General features: G+C 38.3%; 1 protein-coding gene across 4 annotated transcripts in view; it reads left to right on the forward strand.

The window, feature by feature from the left end:
- The window catches only part of LOC118822103 (nuclear receptor coactivator 3-like), a 120,850-nt gene that overhangs the window by 83,881 nt on the left and 14,674 nt on the right, over positions 1-22,295 (forward strand). For all 4 annotated transcript variants that reach the window (XM_036590949.1, XM_036590948.1, XM_036590951.1 and 1 more), the window contains 5 exons: positions 10,797-10,897; positions 12,863-13,037; positions 16,780-16,962; positions 17,490-17,576; positions 22,077-22,217. In XM_036590949.1, coding sequence (XP_036446842.1) covers positions 10,797-10,897; positions 12,863-13,037; positions 16,780-16,962; positions 17,490-17,576; positions 22,077-22,217 — 687 coding nt within the window. The remainder of the gene's footprint in view (positions 1-10,796; positions 10,898-12,862; positions 13,038-16,779; positions 16,963-17,489; positions 17,577-22,076; positions 22,218-22,295) is intronic.

Below are 22,295 nucleotides of genomic sequence, written 5' to 3' on the forward strand. Positions count from 1 at the left end.
GATAGATCATGAAGGGAAATTGCAATGTTACAGTAGCAACACATATAATTGCTTATAAAGCTACATATATTACTCAGAAATAAAAATAGAAATGAAAATAGACATAAATTAGGCAGAATTAGGCAGAAATTAGGCAGAATGTTAGACATTATAAGTTAGAGTAAATTATGAGAGAGTAGGTATAAAGGTATATCTCTTATCTGCATATTTACATAGCATATAAGACAGATTTGTTGTATTTTTATGAGAGCAGGTGTTGCACTAAGTGGTATGAGATAGTTACAACACAATGAGTATAAACATAACTAGGACTAACAGCAGTATTTACAGTCTAAAGAGCGCAGTGAGTGTCATTACAGTAGCAGGTTGTGATACATTGCACAGTGTATATTAACAAGAGAGGTGATTTAGTGATGTTCATCTTCAGTGAAATAGTGATGTTCATTCTACAGCTTCTTTTAAGCTTTTGTATTTAAAGGAAAAAAATTGTGTCAGAATTGGATGATATGAAGGTTTCACTGTTGGTATCAGAAAGGAAAAAGTGCTATCATGCTATCTGGAATCACAGATCAATATTATAAGATCAGGTTTTGTTTGTGTTTTTCAAAGGCCAGAGTGGAAACCTTGAGTAGTTTTAAAGTGGTTTTATTCATCTTAAGGCTCCTAGAGCCTGTTTCAGCGTGATGACTTAATTATAATGATTTTAGTCTTTTAAATTATCTCTCCTTGGGTCCATTATCATGTCTCCGAGTTTCTGTAGAGAGACCTAACCAGAACGCTGCCCAGGACTGTGTGAATGATTTTGTTGAGGCAAAAAAAAAAAGGGATATGATTTGACATCGCTGAGCGGGAGCTTCTATCAGCAAACTCTTCTCAGCAGCATTTTTTTAAATACTTCACAGTTTGGTGGGTGTTCAGATAGGCCTGCTGAAGTACAGATCATAAATACGTTAGATGTGATTTTGGCGTGAAGCCAGGTGTACTGAGTAAATGTGTTTAAAGTTGTAAACGGCCTCATTACGGCCTCATTCGACCGCACTGAAACTCAAACTCTGGTTGCAGTTTTGCACTTCATTATATCAGGCTGTTTGGGGATGCCACAACGCTGCGAGTAGAACGTGTTTTAAGTGGTTGAATCAGAAACCACTGCCTGTGTGCTGCTTCAGGGGAGGTGGGCTGGTCCAGCTAAAGAAAATGGACGAAAGAAATTATTGGCTGCCGTAAGGAAACAGCTTTGAAGTGCAAGAGGCTTATGAATGCTATATGAAGATCGTTGTATGAGGGACAAACAACCATGGCTTTGTAACAACATGCTAATGTTAATAATTTGTGGACCCTCAATGCTTTTTCATCTTGTAGTTTGTTTTTTAAACACATCTTTGTTTATGTTCATGAATACATACAGTACAAAGTCGAAAACATATTATGGCTACATTCACATTACAAGCCTCATTGCTCAAATCCGATTTTTGCTCAAATCAGATCAGATTTGCATGTCCACACAGCCCTGAAAACATCAGATCTGAGTCACATTAGGGCGAAAAATTGGATTTGTGCCACTTCAACCTGTAATGTGAACATAGCCTTTGTGTGTAAATTCAAAGTGGATAAATTCACTGGAAGGATATTAAGTAACAAAATAAAAATGTCTAAACATTCACCCCCTACTGTATTTTACAGTGCAATATGAAAACTTGTAATATCTGCAGGTCCTGTGTTTTGACTGTATTGGAGCCATGTTTTGTCTAAAACTGACAGATAAGATGTGGATAAGCAGGTAATATGCTTTGAGTGTATTTTCTGCCGCTTGTTGTGAGTGGCACGCCATCAGATGTACAAAATATACTGTCTATGCATTTCAGAGCATATACTACTGTCAAAGATCAAGTGATTTTCACTGCAACTGGTCAGTTTAATGGAATCATGAGCTAAATAAAGCCTGGTATATATAATGGTTGTGTAAAAGCATAAAATGGTACATAATGGTTGTGTAAAAATGTATGGCAAAAAGCAAAACGTGTTAATCTAGAATGTCACATTATGCACGGAGTAAAAATGATGCAAAGGTAGTATTAATTGGCAGTCTAACATATCTAAATAATGTACCTGTGTTTTGTATGAAAACCCAAGGATTGGATCACTATTAGACTTATCATTAAGGTACTCAGACTGTAAGGCAAGAAAACTAGATCAGGAATTTATTACCTTATTTTTAAGAGGACAAGATGTGCTTTAAACAGTTGAGCTACTCTGGAGTAGCTCTGCATCTCCTGTGTTTGAAGATGCAAATCACACAGCGTTTGCATGGACAAGTGCTGGCAATCAAACTGGTTTGGCAAGATGTTGAAGGTTCCATCACACACAGTTTAACATGAACTTGATAAGATTTGAATGTGAAATCGGTTAAAGGTAAACTTGATGGATTATTTCTGGTGTTCTGGAATGGAGAGAGCGAAAGAGAGAGAGAGAGAGAGAGAGAGAGAGAGAGAAAGACAAAGAAAGAGAGAGAGCACTTGCTTGTACTAATGAAGAAAACTTCCATACTACTGTGTGCTACCATACCACCATACCCATACAAAATCAATATCAGGGTTTCTCAACCACTAGGCTGAGGACCACAAGTGGGCCTTGAAGCACCCCTTGGTTGTTCTTGGACCTAGGCTGAGGGGAGCCAGTGGTCTGTAGTGGGCCTGTGATGGCATTTTGTCATAGAAATTAGTGATAAAATAATTGACTTAACAATGAAAAAGGAATATAAAATGTTTTCATACAGTTAACAACATTAATTCAAGCCTGACAATAAGTGCACAAAGGCAGCTTCATCAATTTTTGGCCCTTTGCCTCTAGAAACACCTGACCTTTTAGTTGTCCACTCGCATCAATATTCTGCTGATATTTCATGTTCACTGATACACATCACATATTGCAAGAATACACGTATCACTGTGTTAAAAAGTTCCCAAAAATGAGCAAAAAACATTGAGTTTTGCTTTCTTGTGGGCCTTCACGCCTTCTAGTGATAAACAGGTGGGCCTTAAGGTGAAAAAGATTGAGAACCTCTGATCTGTATGTTATTCCAGTGTGTGTCTGACGAGCTGATAAGACTGAATTTTTGGTGTACTGACCGCTTGCTGTTTCTTCCGTCCACTCTGTGCCATATGGGTTTCCGTGGGAACGGGCCAACACACAGCTGGGCCACACGGCGTGCAGGTGCAGGAGTGAATTGTGTTCATTACTGCAGTGATAGACTGGTAATGGCTCAGCACTGTGTAGGAGAGTCTGTGTGTTTGAAGGTGATGTGCATCACAATTGAAAGGAATCAGCACTGCACAAAAACTAGACACGTATTCGGCGTTCGGTTTTGTTTTTGTTATTCAATCTATATCCAGTACATATATCCTCTTCACATTCACACACAAGATGTCTTTGACTTTGTACTTATAATATTTATTTATATATTTATAAGTACTTTTACTTATGTATTTAATTCCTAGTAATTTTGGACCATTTCGGTTGGACTGTTCATCATGAACTTTTAACACAGTGTAAAGGGTGACTGAGGTTTTTTTTAAATTATGCCAAAGGTAAAAAAAGACAAAAATGGAGAATGTTTTTTGGGTGACAGAGACGATATGTTAATATACAAATGAAAATAAATCAAGTTCTAAATAGTAATGCTGCAGAAATAACTTATTATAAGATTATAAGAGATGTTGCCATTGGTTGGGAAGTAGCAGTCGTGGTGAAGGTGAAGGTGCTTCCTAAAGTTCTCAGGAACAACATTATTAAACAACACGCTAAACACCTCTAAAACCTGCAAATGAGCTTTAAGACTGTTTTGGAACAATGTGCGCTGGTCAAAACAAAAACAGAACTCTTAGGCAATAATTGAGTTCCTCATGTCCAGAGAAAGAAGGGTTGTATGTACAATCCCAAGAACACAGTGAAACATGAAGATGGTAGTGTCCTGATATGGGGCTGCTTCTCTGCAAACAGTACACACTTAAAAATGATGCCTCTTCAAGGGTTCTTTAGTAAAGACAGTGGTTCTATACAGAATCATAAAAATCATTCAAAGAGCCCCTGGATGATTGCATGATTAGTGTTCTTTGCGTTGTGAAAGAGTTCCTCAGATTGATGGAGAATGTGTTGTAGATGGTTCTATATAGAACCTTTCTGAAAATGGTTCTATATAGCACCAAAAAGGGTTCTTCTGTTGTTATGATGTCAAGCTTATAACAACAGAAAAACCCTACTTGGTGCTCTATAGAACCCTTTTCAAAAAAGTTCTATATAGAACCAGCTACAGCGCATTCTCCATCAATCTGAAGAACCCTGTCATGATGCAGTGAACCCTTTAATCATGCAAAAGTTTCTGCCACTTTTTTAGCTAAAGAACCCTTGAAGAACCATCATTTTTAAGTGTGTACTGGAGCACTGCACGTCATCAAAGGACCTGAAAATGGGCTGATGTACTGGGAGATGTTCGAGGTGGTCTTAATCTTATTGACCAAGAAAGGGAAGAAGATTTCACAAAGATAATGACCCCAAACATACAACTAAAGCTGAAGGTGCTTTCATGCTCTAGACAATCTCCTGACTTAAATTCCATTGAAAATGTACGGAGGAGTCCATCAGAGCATGCTGTGGTGGTAAGCAGGAAAGTTGTGAGGAGCTGAAAAACCTTCATCATAGAGTGCGTTTACATGCACTCAATACTCTGCTCATAATCAGATTTCTGCAGTTAACTGATTATTCAAATGGTCATGTAACCAGCATATATTGATTTCTTAGTTTGGAGTAAGGTCTAGAAATCTGATAAAGAGAGCTGGATTTTAGCTCAGTAATCAGATTTCTTAGTGCATGTAAACTCTTATTCTGATTTCTTTCAGATATCTCAGTCTGTGCATATGTGAAAACAGACGGTGGTACCAGAAATAATCAAGCGGGTTTGACGCTAGATGGCAGCAAAACACTTTTGGATACATGCTTTATGAAATGAAGGATTTAAATATTCTTCATCTTCTAGATGACGTATGTTCATATTTTCAGGTAAAGTGGCACAATGTGGCCAGAAGTTTGGGTTTTACGTTGCATTTACGTTACGTCTTCTTCTGTGAGTTTATTGGCTGGTTGCAAAGCAGAAATCCGATTACTGACTCATGTAAACCCGGAGTTTTCCTTTTATCTGATTACTCAAGTGCATGTAAACGTGTTGATCGGATTACTGACAAAATCTGATTTTCTGCAGTTATCGGATTATTAAGTGCATGTAAACGCACTCATCATCTCTCCCTCGTTCACAGAAGAACTGACCAAAAAAAGTTTTTCGTGTTTTAAAATGTCACAGAACTTTTGATTGGTATGAGTGATGAACTTTTGTATAGTTATATCTTAGACAAATCTATAAGAGTACCCATTAGATTTATTTCAATTGCATGTTATTTTCATACTTTAATAAGCAAACAAATTATTATTTTTTCTGACTATTTTGTTAACATCAGCAGTTCTGTGTAAGTCTAAATTTAATAAATTTTAAAAATAGTTTTTGGCCACATGGTTTGATCGAATTGAAACATTTCTTCAGATTTGTGCTTAGGCAAGCTCATAAGGACTAGTGGGATGAAGACGCTGCTCTTCTGCACTGCATATTGCTGACACATTCAAACAGTGCCAGCAAAGTGGGGAAAAAAAAGACAAACAAAAAAGTGAAAAGAAGCTTTGAAAGGAGAGAGAGACAGTGGAGTTATCACAACTATAAAACCATATAGGTCACTTCAGAACTACACATACATCTGCACACACAGCATGAGTCATTCTGCAAAGAAGTTTATGCAAAAGTCATGAAATGAATTACAGAAGGACAAAGTCATGTCTTCGCTTATCAGTCTGGTGTTATTTGTTTTGAGCTGGTCATTTGGCTTTGCACGACATCAGAAACCAGCTATAATTAAGTCAGAAATAACAAGGGTCAAAGGGCAAAAAATACCCAAAAATTCACCAATTTTCCCCCTAAGGACAAGTGAAAATCCCCCCAAAAGAACTATAGATGTAATAAATATATTTTCTTTTAATTCTGAAAAGTTCATATAGCTAAACATATTCTTACAAATTTACATTGTTTGTGTATTTTGCAAAGTGCCTATAAAAATGTAAATAAAATGAGGTTTAAGAAAAACTCAGTATACATATATGACAAATTATTTGGACAGCTCTTCTACTTAGCATTCCTTTAGAATTTACTCTATATAAATTTCTGCAGTTTGTATAGGGTCCGCTCATTACTGACACAGGTTCAATTTCGCACAAGACTTGTATAATCTCCACAGAAAAGCACTGGCCAATAGAATGGGACACTCTGGAGCAGCTGCACAAGAAGGTCACCATGTCCAGTGTCAAGCGTGGACTAGAGGGGTATAAATCCCCCCAGTATTGGGCTGTGGAGCAGTGGAGCTATGTTCTCTGGAGTGATGGAGCTCCATCCAGTACCTTTGGGATGAGTTGGAGTGTCCAGAACTGACCGTCTAACATCAGTACCTGACCTCACTAATGCTCTTATGGCTACAATCAAATTCTCACAGCAATGTTCCAACATCTAGTGTACCTACATGCTTAAGTACATTCTAACAGTGCAGTGATAATACTGTAAACTCTGTCATTTTAGACACAGATATCATGACAGACATCATACTGCCCTGTTCGTGAACACCATAATGCAATATAATATACATATACAACCCCAATTCCAAAAAACGTAGGATGCTGTGTAAAATGTAAATAAATGAAAAAGGTCACGGCATCCATGGTTTCCAAAAAGAATTTCAAATTTTGAATCATCTGACCGGTTTTCTATTTTGGCTCACTCTATTTTAAATAAGCTTTGGCCCAGAGAAGACGGCGGCGTTTCCGGATTGTGTTGACATATGGCTTCTTCTTTGCATGATACAGCTTTAACTTGCATTTGTGGATTGCATGGTGAACTGTGTTCACAGGCAATGATTTCTGGAAGTGTTCCTGAGCCCATGCAGTGATTTCCAGTACAGAATCATGCCTGTTTTTAATGCAGTGCCATCTGAGGGCCCAAAGATCACAAGCATCCAATGTTAACCATCGGCCTTGTCCCTTGCGTACAGGGATTTCCCCAGATTCTCTGAACCTTCTGATGATGTTATGTACTGTAGATGGTGGGATATCCTCAGTCTTCACAATTTTACGTTGAGGAGCATTTTTCTGAAATTGTTGTACAATTTTTAGACATAGTTTTTTGCAGATTGGTGAACCTCTGCCCATCTTTGCTTCTGAGAGACTGTGCCTCTCTAAAATGCCCTTTTAGTACCCAGTCATGTGAGTTAGTAAGCAAATTGCTTCTCCAGCAGTTTTTCATTACTACCACTTACTTTTCCAGCCTTTTGTTGCCCCTGTCCCAACTTTTTTGACATGCGTTGCTGCTCTAAATGAGCTAATGTTTTTCATGAAATGGTAAAATGTCTCTCTTTCAGCATCTGATATGTGTTCTGTGTTCTATTGTGAATAAAATATGGGTCTATGAGATTTGCAAATCATTGCATTCTGTTTTCATTTACATTTATTTACATTTTAGAACTTTGGAATTGGGGTTGTACAATATAATGCACTTTCCTAAACTACGGACCACGGTGAGCCTTCCTTTGCTTGCAGCTGTACCTTCCTGCCAAATTTTATAATTTCCGTAATAAAACTGAATATAAATTCTTACTGGAAAGTGTTTACTATCGTGAACTTCCTGGTTTCTTGACCTCACCTGTAAAATCTCTATAGATTCATTCCAGCTTCCTTAGAATTTTATTTCACTATATGGTTGTTTACTGTTTTGAGTACTTTATGCTCCAAACAAGTGTAGAGAGAGAAATGAGAGACAAGGAAAGAGAGAGAAAGGAAGATCAGAGAAAGAGAGAGGGAGAGAGATCAGAGAAAGAGAATGGAGGGGAGATTGAGAGAAAGGAAGAGAAGCTAAACCATCTCGAGAGGCGGCGAGAGGGTCCAGCTGGGTCTGACTTTGTGGAGACAGGTTGCCATAGTTACAGGAAGTGAATAATGAAATGTCTCTCTCTCTCTCTGTCTCTCTCTCTCTCTCAACCCTTACCCTTTTCCCCTTTCACTCTGTCACTCCAACTCTCTCTCTCCATCTCTTTCTCCACCTTTTCACTATGTCATGTTTCTACCATAAACTTGCTGCTGACTTTTTATTCGTCTGTTTGCTTTCAGCCTCATTTTTTGTTGTTGTTTATATGTGGCTCTTCAGATAGGCTTTATGATTTTATACTGAAATATTGCTTATGGTAGACCAACATACATCCTTTCCCCTCTCTCTGCCATTCTCTCTCTCTCTCTCTCTCTCTCTCCTTTCTCTTTCTGCCTGTCATCCCTCTCTCTCCTTTCTCTGTCTCTTTCCCTCTCTCTCTCTCTTCCTCTCTCTCTCATTCTCTCTCTCTCTCTGTTATCTCTCTGTCGTTTCTTTCTCTCTCTTCTTTCTATTCCTGTCTCTGTCATTCCTCTTTCTCCTTTCTGTTTCTCTCTTTCCCCCTCTCTTTCTTTTATTCCCCCTCTCTTTCTCTCTCTCTCTTTCTTTCTCTCTCTGTCATTTCTCTCTCCATCTATCCTTTCTGTTTCTCTCTCTCCCTCTTTTTTGTCTTGCTCTTTCTCTCACTTATCTCAGTTCCTTTCTCTTTTATCTCACTGCCCCCCACTTTCCCCATCTCTAGCTCCCTTTATTTTTCCTTTATTCCTCTGTTTCCATCTTTATTCTTATCTCCTCTGCCTCTCCTATTCTTTCTTTTTCTCTCTTTCTCAGGTCTCTCTCTTTTACTCACGTCACTCTCCCTTTCTCATTCTCCTTCACTGTCTGTCTGTCCTCCACCCAGGTCTACCTTTTGTCTTCACCCCTCTTCATTTTCTCTCACTCCATCTTTTCCTCCCTCCATCTCTCTCTCTCTCTCTCTCTCTCTCTCTCTCTCTCTCTCTCTCTCTCTCTCCCCCCTCAGTAGTGGTTTTGTTGATCCACCTCCAGGGAACTCATCAAATGGAATCATTCCCTTCACTCCGACTCTGATTCGCTCAGTTCTGCTTTAATGCCTCCTCTTCTCCTCTCTTTTTTTTTCCTCCTCTCCATCTCTCTGCCTGAATACAAAGCTCCAGGCGGGCGTTTACCTGCGCCTCCAGCCCACCTCCAATCCCTCCTCCACTCCCTCCTCATGAGGGGAGCATAGTAATGCACAGCATGTGTGCAGAATAAAACTGGTCCATACAGCCCCCTGGTGGCCAGGAGTGGGTACAGATCTCCATTAATCTAGAGAACTGGACAGTGAGAAAAAGACTGATTGCTTTGTTCAGTTCTTGCTTTGTCTAGTTGTGCTCAATATCACAACCCTGCCTGAGGTACAGACAGAAAACAGCAGCAGACAATAACAAAGAGGCAAATCAATTAAATAAAAGAAATGGTGGTGAAAGAATAACCAGCATATGTATGTTAAAAGTAAATGTAGCTCTTGTTGCTTAGTATTATCATTATTATTATTATTTGTATGATTATTGTTGTTATCATTGTAATTGTTGCTGTTGTAACGCTACAGTCATGCCAGTTAAATGAAAGATAGAGCAAGAATTACATGACAAAGAGAGAGAGAGAGCCAGCATGGCAAAGAAAATATTTTGTGTTTCTTTCTGAATCTGGTTGTCAAGACCTTATTATTACTATTATTCCCATATTTTAAAGAGCCCATATCATGGAAAAGCAAATTTTCCTAGCTTTTTTGGAATAAAATGGTTTAATGTGGTATGTAAACGTTATTTAAGTTCCAAAATGCATCATTCAGTCCATAGACCACACAGTCTATATATGGAAACTAAGCTGCAAAACAGGCTTTTTTGAATTCATTATTTTTGTGATGTCACAGTCAAACAAATGTACGTATATGCACTTATTTGGCCTACAGCAGTTTAGCCCCACCCATACACGCTGAAGTATAAGGAGTGTTTCAGCCCAGATTGCTTTTTGGAAAAGACACAATGCAGGGCAGCCAGTCAAAACAGAGCTCATTTACATACATCAGTCTTAAAGGCATAGTAACAAAAACTGCCTAATTCTAAGAGATAAAGAGTGGTTGGAAAGTGGTTGTGTAAAATTGAATTCTGGCTGGTTTTGGTACTCAAAACTGCACAAAGATCATAAGTGAACCTCAGGAAAAAATTAAAGACAAGAAAAGTGTATTATATGGGCTCTTTCATAAAATTTGCTCAGCACTGTAATGAAATAAACGCTTGTATTGAAGAAATAGTTTGGGGGGACACAGTTTAACCCTTTACCCTAAATAAAGCTGTATAAATGTATGTAAGCACTTACAGCATAACTGAAAATAGTAATAGAGGCCACCCTGAAGCTCAAATTTTGTCCATGTTTATAGATGACTGTGTGTTATGCTGTGTCAGAAACTACATAAACATGTCTATTACTTAAAAACTCCACACAGCTTGAGGCAAGTGTGTGATGTTTCTAGCATATAGTTTATTTGGTGGGGTATTACTTCAACCCACATTGCTTGTTAGTTACATTACCCTCACAGCACCAGTGCAAAACTAAGGAAGAATACTTCAGACACCAAACACGTCTTGGTTGATCAGCTACATCTGGAGTAGGGGAGATTCTGAGTAAATTTTCTTTTTTTGCTGGACTGTTCCTTTAATACAGCTCCTAAAGGGGAAACCATATGTTCGCAGATCCTGAACAACTGTGTGTTTGTGTTTTTTGTTTAACCAAACAGGTAAAGCCTCATCCAACGACGATGATGTCCAGAAAGCTGACGTATCCTCCACGGGTCAGGGGGTTATTGACAAAGATCATCTGGGGCCACTTTTACTGCAGGTGAGCGAGAGAAGTCAGTATTTTTGCATCTGATTGCAAAAGGCTGGTGATGTGGAGGAGCTACCAGACTTTATATGAGATTAGAGAAGAGGCCAGTTAGCATTTCCAATATGGTCAGTCAGGAATTACTGATGTTTTTTGGTGTATAGGGGTGCCATGTCCTCTCCAGCATTGAAGAGGAATTCCTTATTGAGGAATATCATGTATTGTACATCAACAATAAAAGTTGACTTCGTAAAAGTGCAGTGGCACCTTTTAGAGGGCGGTGCTGAGAAATGTTTGTTTATTTGAGCTCGATTAGACATTAGACATCGATTTTGTCAACAAGGCTATTGGCTTTTTTATTAAATGGTGGGAATTTCCAGAGGACAGCCGCCATGTAGAGCGTTACAAGCTATTCTATTCGTTTTTTCATCAGTGAACTGTCTCTTTTATAATGTCTCTGGTGACATATGTGATTGAAGCTGTTATTATTGAGAAACTGTCAGGAACACAATTTAGAGAATTCTTAACTCCTTCAGGTGGGATAGTCACCAAGCACTATAACATGAACATGAATGCACCAGAACGTAAGCTAGAATGGTAGAATTAAAACTAGAATTTTTAGAATGATCTCTTAGTGTTTGCTATGTTAGAGCGTGTTTACATGCACTTTATAATCTGATCATAGTTGGATTTCTGCAGTTATCTGATTATTCAAATGGTCATGGAAACAGGACACTCTGATTTCTTAGATCAGAGTAAGGACTAGAAATCCAAGAATTAAGAAATCCGATAAAGAGGCTGGATTTTAAATAAGTAATCAGGTTTCTCAGTGCATGTAAACTCTTACTCTGATTTCTTTCTTAAAATGTGGTAAATGTTTAAATATAAAGCTGCGGTATGACATTTGAGTTTTGCATTACGTTTATGTCACGTCTTCTTCTGTGAGTTTATTGGCCAGCTGCAAAGCAGAGATCCGATTACTGCCTGACTCAAGTAGACCCTGAGTTTCCCCATTATCTGATTACTCAAGCACATGTAAACATGTTTATTGGATTACTCCAAAAATCAGATTTTCTGCAGTTATCGGATTACGAAGTGCATGGAAATGGAAGTGCTAGCTATCTATGTTGCTAATATTTGGTTCACAACGAACCAAAAACAATGCTAATGTTGGCTTGATGTGAAATGGTTCATTGTAGAGAAATTTAGATTCTCAGATGTCTTTACAGTGGTGGTGATGGGAACCAGGGGTCACAATATCTATAACACAAATATAGACATTTACATGTGACCTCTGAGTCATATATGATTTTAAAATAGTCAGACATATATGTTTTCTTTCTTACTATCTCAAAACTATCATAAAACAATGTTACAGGCATCAGGCAGAGTATTTGGAACCATTCTGTGTAATAACTCTGTGAGGGAGCTTTTAGCGACATTAAACTGTTCAGATGTCTGGTTCCTATCACCACCACTGTGAAAAATTCTGACTGCAAGTTTCTCTAAAACAGAGCATTTCAGTCTCTCTGTTTAATTAAATCACTCTGAGTGACTCTGTTAACATATTAACCATTTAATCCTGCAAAACATTAAGAAAATTAAGAGAATTCCTTTTTAACAGTTTTGCTCTTGGTCTAACTGATTGAGAGAGTGAGGTTTCCAACAGGAGGCAACCCAAGAAATAAAGATTGTTGCCAAACACATCTATTGCTGACTGCAAAGAGTTTTTTGCTTCACATTCCTTGATTATGACTTTATATCTAATATGTTCGGTCCATTACCCACGTACCTGGGCCAGGTAACTAAGAGCTATGGATCTGGATTTGAGGGTAGTGATTAAACTGTATTGCTTTCGGAATGTTAGAATCAATTATATTTGATTCAGGATGCATTCCCTGAAGAACTGTAATCAAAGCCAATCGATGCAAGGTGAGAGATTATACCCCAGCTGAGTGCTCCTTTCTTTTCTCCCTGTAGGCCCTGGATGGCTTCCTGTTTGTGGTGAACAGGGAGGGAAGCATTGTCTTTGTATCAGATAACGTTACTCAGTACCTGCAGTACAAACAAGAGGAGCTCATCAACACCAGCGTCTACAACATCCTCCACGAGGAGGACCGCGAGGAATTCCACAAGAACCTGCCCAGGAACAATGGTTAGACCCACACACACGTTAGGCCTGGTTAAAGTACAGGAGTTTGATGTAGTGTGTAAACGCTGTTAAAGTTTTCAAAATGTATTGTTCACCCCCCAGACCACGTGATCCATATACAGTTGTAGGCGAAAAGATTCTCTACAGAAAATGATTTTAAAATATAACATTTTTCAAAATCGAAAAAAGTATAAATACTTTATACGCAGTGGCTTGTTAGCATGCTAAAGGCTACATGGCTAACAACAACAAAAAGAAAGGCACTACACCAAGTGTATAACTAGACAAAGCAGTAACTCACATATTTTATGGATGTTACGTTGAAACATCTCCAAAAAACAATTTGAACTACAAAGTTTGCATGGCTAGCTAATTAGCTCACCGAGGCTGACCTAGCTGAGGTTCATCCCATTTGAATAATCGGCTCCTCATGGGCTCCTCCTGCCCTTTGCCCATGAGTGGACACTTGAGTATCAGAGTGGGAAAGGGCACGTTAAAAAAAGTGTTGAAACAGCGCCCTGCATGCATTTGCATTCACTTCTCCATTCTTGTGTAGTCTAGTGTGTAGGCACCCTAATGCAGGCCATGAGCCCACCCACTGCTGAGTGGGCAGTGAGTGGGCTCAAAGGCCTGGACTTTTTTGTGAAGACACATAAATTCTATTTGAGACATTTTATTTATCTCTCCTGTCAAAATAGAGCTGTGTAGAATCAAGACTTTATCCCTTAAGGGACCATATATAAGCCCACACTGTAGTTTCTCTTACATTTTATAGTAGTTATTGAATCATCTGTAGAAAAAAAAATCTTTATTATTTTATTTATTGTTCATATTTCATCTTTATTTTCATGTTTTAAGACTCAAGAGTTAGCAAGTCAAGAGTTCAACATCAGACATCGCTAGCACATCGAAAACTTAACCAAATTTTGATCTTAGACTCAAAAGTAGTCTTATATCTTAAAATCTGTTTGTTGTTACAGCCCTACAGGCCATTCCTCTGATTTGTGCACAATTGCTGCTGAATATACTGCCTCTTCATCATTAACATGATGACCAATGACAGTAGCAGCATTTACATGCAACTTGATAGTCTGTTAATAATCCGACTAATAGCTCAATCGGAATAGAATGTGTCTATGCATACGCCTCGATCGAACTAGTCTAGTTCGGAAGCCATTGGAAATACTATTTCTATCCGATTGAACGAGGTGGGTAATCCTGTAAATATTCTGTTAAATAGAAGAATAATAATCATGTAAACGCCTGTATCCGGTTACATTCCCAATCGGAAAGTTTCAGTATGTTCTGCACATGTGCGTCGCGTCATAGCAAAAGTTTATAACATTCAACAGGGAGCAGAAACTGGTCTGCAGAGTTTATGCTGTGAACTTTAAAAGACAGCAGTGGGACGGGCGTCCAGCTTTTGTGTTTCAGAGCATGACGCCCAAATACAATCACTCCTTTTTGCCAATCATTAACATCTGCTCTGCGACCCATTTTCTACACACTGATCGAGACAGTAACTACACTGTACCACCTTTTCTCAATCTATGAATCCCATCACACACTCTGCAGTTGTTTAAACCCCGATCATCCTCGTGCAACACCATTTGCAACTTAAACACGCAAGGTCACTAATTTTGTATTTACTATTTAATCATGTAGGCAAAAAACATAGTGTTCTTTTACAGTGTGGTGTGAGTTTCGCAACCCTGTTTAGTTCTAAAGTTTCTTTCAGTTACAAGGCTGATGTAGCTAACATGCAGAGGAAGCTTTGTAGCCACCAGTTTGGTGTAGTGCAAACTGCACGTCCAAATTATTACTTGATTACTTGAACTGTATGATTTGTTTAATAATTTCAGATACACTTGCTTATGTTGGTTCTGTCGTCTATTAAAATGGTCAAAAGTACATTAGCTAGCTAAAACGACAGTCATCTTCAAGCCTGAAGTTTGGACATTTTTATAGATGAGGGAAGATTTGTGTCAGATTTTTCACCAAGCTAGTTCTTTAGTTTTTATCCATCATTAGACGCATTAACACATTAACCATAGTTTTGGAGCATGTCTTTGGGTGTCGGTGGCTGCAGAGGCTCTGTGGCGCTCATGTGAAGCAGCTCTGCTGAAGGTGACTCCACACACATCCGTGTTTGAGCTCTAATGAAAACAGATGGCTCCCTGCGCTCCCACACGCAGCTCGGCTATCGGAAATCGACAGCCCTTGCTGCATTCAGACCATGCTTCATTAGCCCAGCGAAGAGGAGCAGCAAAGAGAGAGCAGCACTTTTTTCTTTTAGTGTCATTGAGGTTAGAGAAGGAGGGCAGCTCTCTCAGCTGCTTACTGTTTAGTTACATTTCACACTGCACAGCAGCACCGAAACAGGGTTCCCACTCATTCTGGAAAACCTGGAAGTATGTCATAGAAATATTAGTGAAGTCCTGGAAAAGTGTAACAGTGGAGTGTTAATGCTACTAAGATTTCATATTTTCGCATATCTTTAGCTGCTAATGCCCAGTTTGGGTGTCCATTCATGCATATTGTGGTTTAGAATTCTGCTGTGTGGCATACAGAGAGATACATGGACGCTATGTCAGAACACTCAGTAGAGTGTGGCTTCTCTCCTTTCCTCTTCATTTCCTCTGCTCTAACCTGTTTCTACATGCTACATCGTTGCTCTCATTTTTCTTTACATTCAGTAGACATAATTAAATGTCATTATAGGACTAATTATACAGTTGCATAATTAATTACATTTGCATAATTCTTGAATACAATAATAAATAATACAATCTAGGGTAATTTAGTGTTGCTATAATATTTGTTTTACATCACTTAATTTAATCATTTGAAGCGATTTATTGGAAAACGCATTAAAAGTTATTTGTGACTTTTTTTTTCCATTATGTGATGTTTGGGGTGGACTTGCCTCATATATCAGTGCTATGATTTTTACTTTTATCTTATATACTTCTTTTTATCTTAATTAGAGAAATGAAAATGCCTTTTTTGTTATTCTGTTATTTTTAAAATAAAAAAATGTTAAAAATAGATAGCATTTCAAACTCTCCATTTATGTGAAATGACATAATGACATAGTCCAGTACAAAATTATTTACACTTGTACTCTGTATTGACAGATTATTATCAGTTTTAACAGTATTAACAGTATATTTTGATGCTAAAAATAACAAAAACATGATTAAAATGTAAAGCAGGCAAAACAAGACTGTATACCCAACAGTAACTTTCCATCAATTCAAATTAACGTAAAATACCTCCTCTTCTACTTACAAACAGAAAATGTGATACAGACACAAAAACAAAACATGGTATGGACCAAATGTCTAGAATCTGCGCTTTACACAGAATTTCAGATTGTTTCAATAAACTATGAGTGAGAAATGATTAATACAATAATATAAAATTACAACTTTCTTTTGTTATTACTCCCAAATATCCCCTGGAGATCAATGAAGTATGTGTTTCTGTCTATTTGTGTATTTATCTACTTATCGATGAATCAGTCAATCTGTCCAGTCAGTTATTTACTGTATTTTTTTTGTCATGTACTTTTTTGTGCTATGTTATTATTCTATTTTTTATTCTGCTTTATTTATATTTATGTGGACTTCATTGTCTTTCATGTACACTGGTGTGCAACAAAATAAAAAAATAAGACAATTGACATTTGAACTATAAATAATTGATGAATAATTGGTCTTTCCTCCTTCTCCTCCTCCCTCAGTGAACGGCGTGTCGTGGGGGGGTGAAGCTCCTCGGCAGAAGAGCCACACTTTTAACTGCCGGATGCTGGTGAAGTTTGGCCATGGCCCCGGACCCACCGACGAGGCTCCTGGGGGCCCGCGCTATGAGACCATGCAGTGTTTCGCCCTCACACAACCCAAAGCCATGATGGAGGAGGGTGAAGGTAAGACTGTCCTCAACAGAGCGCTCGGGGCACTGACATATTACTGTGGTCATCATCCAGAATGGGCAGCAGGTCAGCAGTAGCTTTAATTTGATGATAAAATGTGTGCAGGTTTTTTCAAGGCACAGACAGATGTAATGACAGATATGAGTCACATGCACACACACATGTGAACCATCTGAGCAAGAAATACTGGAATTAAGTGGTAAAGCTTGTAATGTGAGCCTCACCGAAGTGGCTGCTACGCGAGGTTTCTGTGGATGGCTTCACTTTAATCCTATAAGCCTCCCACTGAGTAAAGAAATCTCACATAATAAAGAGTGAAATTAGGAATCAATATGTGAAATTGAATTCCCCGCCAACTGCAACAATTGATTATAATAAAGTGCCGTGAAGAGTTGATAGTTATTTGTACAGTGCCAGTCAAAGGTTTGAGCACACCAATGTGACTGAATGTGTGTTTTGAATAAGATTTTTATGGATGTGGAGGAGTTCTGTAATCTGAGTGTCCGTGTTTGTGTTCTCAGACCTGCAGTCGTGTATGATCTGCGTGGCGCGGCGTGTGACTGCTGTGGAGAGGACCGAGAGTTTCAACACCAGACATGAGCTCTCAGGTCAGAAGACCATGCTGACAGAACACACATGTTCACACTGCTAACATGCCTTTATTCTTCAGTCTACACACACAGACCACATCAGACCAAATCTATATCTGTCTTACACATAGAGGCTGTTTTCACATAGTCTCGTGGGTGATCTTATCATGAGAACACCTGGGAACAATAATGAGAATTTTGGGCTACATGTGAGGGGAACGTAGACTTATTAGGGTGGGAACAAACTAAGTGTGGATTGTTTATATCCAATCCTACGTCTCATGAAGGAGGAGCTCAAGGTCAGGGGGCAACGGACATCAAGACTGTCGTCAGCCCATGGATGTAATGCAAGTTAGCATGGCTGAAAAGTCCTCTAGAAAACTCCAATTGTGGAGAACATATTACATGTAATAAACATAAACATCACAGCTTGAAAGGGTTTAGTTAGCTAAAGATAGTGTTTCACTAGCTAGCTTGTTTTGCTTGTGTTACTGTTTGGGGGTGGGTTTAAGAGGGGACATACCTTTGTTAGCAACAGATTTCACCTCAATCCTCCACAGAAAGTTTTACAATGAGAGCTGAAACAGTTATTCAACATTATAAATAAAGTTGACCATAAAAAAAAATCATCTACAAATATTTCCGTTGTTGATTTTTAGTTTACATGTTCAAAGCAGCGTCCAACTTAGTGTGTTAATGACGTAACCTGTAGTGTACAGCAGTTTCCTTAAGGCGAAATCACCACATACAACATATGCAAGTCCACAAAAGCACATTTCCTTCGAGCACTGGAAAAGAAAACATGCTGAAACAGCAGAACGGTCGGTAAATAGTACCTTTTCCTTCATTCAGGTGTTCTGACAAACCAAAGTCATTCCTAATGTACTGTAAGTGACTCACTAAAGCGCATCATGTTACATTACTAACGTTAGTCACTGGAATACTATAAGCACTATCAGTTTCTGTCAGTTAAGTGTTTAGCAGGTACATCAATTGAACTATCGAATATTTGACAGCTTGTCCTGTCACAACATTACAAACAGGCGTCTTTTAGTTGATATAATAGAACTGGCAGTTAGTGTTCTCCTTTAAGCCCGTTAAGCTGTCCAATGACTTTGCGTTAGCGGCAGTTTGAAATGATGCAGTGGTTCTTCACAGGACTCTGAGGAAGCTTGTGTTTGCTTTCGCTCTCCTAGCGCTGGTGGTATTGTGTGACTGGGGGAGTCCTAACTAGTGGGGGGAATTGGATACGTCTAAATTGGGGAGAAAATTGGGAAAAAAACCTTTTTTTTTCCCATGATTCTACATTTTTCATGTTAAATCACTTATTTTTAGCTAGTGCTTATTACTGTATCTCAAAATTATGGGCTTGAACAAAGTGCCACAATTTTTCCATGGTGGTAATTTAGTCCAAGTGAACAGAACCTCAGTTGCCTAACATTTTTTTACAACTCTTCACATTTACAGGTCACATTTAAGCTAATTAACCCCTTAAAATTCCAGGCTTATTACATACACTAAAGTTTATTATTCAGTAACTACAGGGACTTCAGTGCAAACTCTTTGAACAATTCTTTGGTCGTAGAAGTGTGTAATAAATCTTTGGGCCCATTCTGGCCATTTTAAGAGTAATTCGATTATTAGTTGATTTGTTTACTCGAATAATCAAATATCAAAATATGTGCTCTTTGACGACTTGTCTCCAGGCGTGCATTCTTGTTATGAGATCACGTCTACACGCCCTACAAGACTGGTTTATACTTTTCATCAACATTTCGGTGATCGAATCACATTTGGATTTCACTTTGCCCGACACTGTGATCAGATTATGATCGCATCACTCAGACCACAGTCAGAGGTGAACAGAGAGGGATCCTCACTACATTCAGCACAAGTGTAACTGGAATGCATTTAAATATCAGCTCACAATTACATAGAAATGCGTCTGCTGGGTACACACTAGCAGGTGAGAGAAGTCCCCAAACCAAGTGTCTTCTTTTACTTGGTCTGATTAAAACGTCCAAGCAAAGCTTTTCGATTCATTTTGTAACAGGAGGACAATGTAAAATAAATGGTGTATGTGTTGACGTGCTTTCACGTGAGAAAGTAGAACTGAATCACAACTGAATCAAATGGAATCTGACTAGATACAGTGAAACACAAAGAGGAATGCCATTGATTGTTCGAAATTCCTGCATAATTCAATCACGGAAATGTGAACAGACATGGGTTAATGTAGAGAAACTGACCCAGATTTCTGTACAGTGGTGGTGATAGAAACCAGGGCTCACAATGTCTACAACACAAATATAGCCATTTTATTTACTGTCCAAACCCACCAGTGAACCTGCATGTCTTCTCAGTTTTCATATATGATGTTGATGATAGTAAAAAAGTCATGAGTTTGAAAAAAGGGTGTTTTTGAGGACTGTTCGTCTTATGTTTCAGGCCATAACCTTATCTTACCAGGTACCATGAAACAATGTATTTTATGTGAGGGAGCTTTTAAAGGGGAAAAATTCTTTGGATGTCTGGTTCCTATCGCCTTCACTGAACAACTCTGATTCAGTAAGTTTCTCTAGAACAGAGCATTTAATATCAAACCACTCTGAATTACTTTGTTTACATCTTAGTGGTTTAAATATGGAGAACTCTTTGACAAATCAGTGGATTTCCCCTTATATGCAAGAAGCAAAAAACTCATATTCCCGATGAATTTATTATTATTGCATGAAAATAGAGACACTTAGGGTACTTGGGCCTACTGGGTCTACCTCTATCACAATCAGTACAATGAAAATAAACTGCTCTTGGCCTATATTTCTTTATGATTGCTCGGTTTAATTCTGAGCTAGTTTGAAGTTAACCAATCAGCTTTATCTCTGCAAGCAGTCATGATCATAGGTGATGCCTAATAAAAATACATTACAGCAATGCAAAATACATTAGCAGTACATGTACACAGTCATGTTGATAGAGCTGTATTGATTATCATATTACTGCGTCAATGCTGTATAATTTAGACTGCTTTCCTCATCATTGCTCTAACATTACAAAAGACAACTGCATACAGGAATTCCGACATCTGTTATCACTGGTGTAATTCAATAGTGAGCTTGTTCACAGCTAGGCTGGTACATATTAAGCCTCTGCGTGCCATTAATTCCCCATTTTTCATCCCATTATGCTCAGTAGGTTATGAAAAGTAAATACTTCAGCTGTGAGAGGGCAGATTATTGGTCTGTGATTTGAGATTAGTGCTACTCTGAACAGACTTTCTAGTTGATTTTTGTCCCTTTGTTCGTGTAATTAAGTCCCATCTATCTGCCTCTCTTTCTTCTTTTCCCAATCCAATATTTACTTTGTGAGTTAATTACTGCTGTTCTAACAGCGGAGTTCACTGAATCAAAGATTTATTTGTGGCACCTCCCAGTGGACGAAATGTAGAACTACAGTTTTGATGTACACGATTAGAATGCAGCTAAATTTAACTTATAACTGTACTTTATTGATCATTTAGAACTGAGTTGTGAAAATTTAGATTGTTATATTGACCATGACATTAATAACAGTAACAAAATGTTAAAATGAAGGCTTGAGTTTGAAGAACCTTTTTAAAGTTTAAAGTTCCTCCACGAGGAAGAACACTTAAAGTGGTCATGCGAAGTATGTTAAAATCTCCAAAAGGTTCTTCACATTCACAAATCTCTTTTTCAAACAGGGAACCGAAAGTGATTCTTCAGTGAACCCTCAAAGAACCCTGTGTGGCATCTGTTCCACTGAGGATACTGATCACTCAAACTGCCTGTGTAATTTAGTGGTTGAGATGTAAACAAAGGTAATTCAGAGTGGTCTGATGTTCAGTATTACCATCCTGGATTGTCTTTACAGTTGTGATAGGAACCAGGGGTTCCAATGTCTACAACACAAATACAGCCATTTTATTTACTGTCCAGAACGACCAGTGAACGTACACGTGTCTATTGAATTACATATGTGATGTTGATGATGGTAAAATAGTGGTAAAAATACATTATAGGCCAAAATCTTATAAAAATGTCATAAAACAGTGTCAAAGGCACCAGGCAGTGTTTTCTTATCCATTTTATGTATTAACTTTCTGTGAGGGAGCTTCTAGAGGCATTAAACTGTTCACATGTCTGGTTCCTATCACCACCACTGTGAACAATTCTGACTTGGTAGGTTTCTCTAGAACAGCATTCCACACCAGACCACCCTGAATGACTGTGTCAACATGTTAATGACTGAATTATGCAAATATTGTGAAAATTTGGTGGATTTCCCTTCTAAGAGTGTGTATGCTGTACAGTATATACAAGTTTAATCACTTTTGTAATAGTGTTTAACATTTTGATAAAGCACAGTCAGTTACAGTGTAGATTGCAGTTTCATAGACAGATCAGTAAGTGAATATGAATTCATGCCTGTTTTTCCACACAGATTACCTTTTACAGTTCGGTGCATGTGTTTTAACTGATTTATTTTTATTTCTAATAGGCAAGCTGATCCAGATAGACCAGAATTCCCTGCGTGCCTCCATGCGTCCTGGCTGGGAGGACCTGCTGAGACGTTGTATTCAGATGTTTCTCCAGCACAGTGATGGACAGCCCTGGTCCCATAAACGCCACTACCATGAGGGTATGTTTGGTGCTGCACATACCCCTAATAAAGAGTCCTATCAATAATAAACTTTATTTATCTACTGTTTGCTCTCTC

The sequence above is a fragment of the Colossoma macropomum genome, unplaced genomic scaffold (genome assembly GCF_904425465.1).
Source record: "Colossoma macropomum unplaced genomic scaffold, Colossoma_macropomum, whole genome shotgun sequence".
Taxonomy (NCBI): domain Eukaryota; kingdom Metazoa; phylum Chordata; class Actinopteri; order Characiformes; family Serrasalmidae; genus Colossoma; species Colossoma macropomum.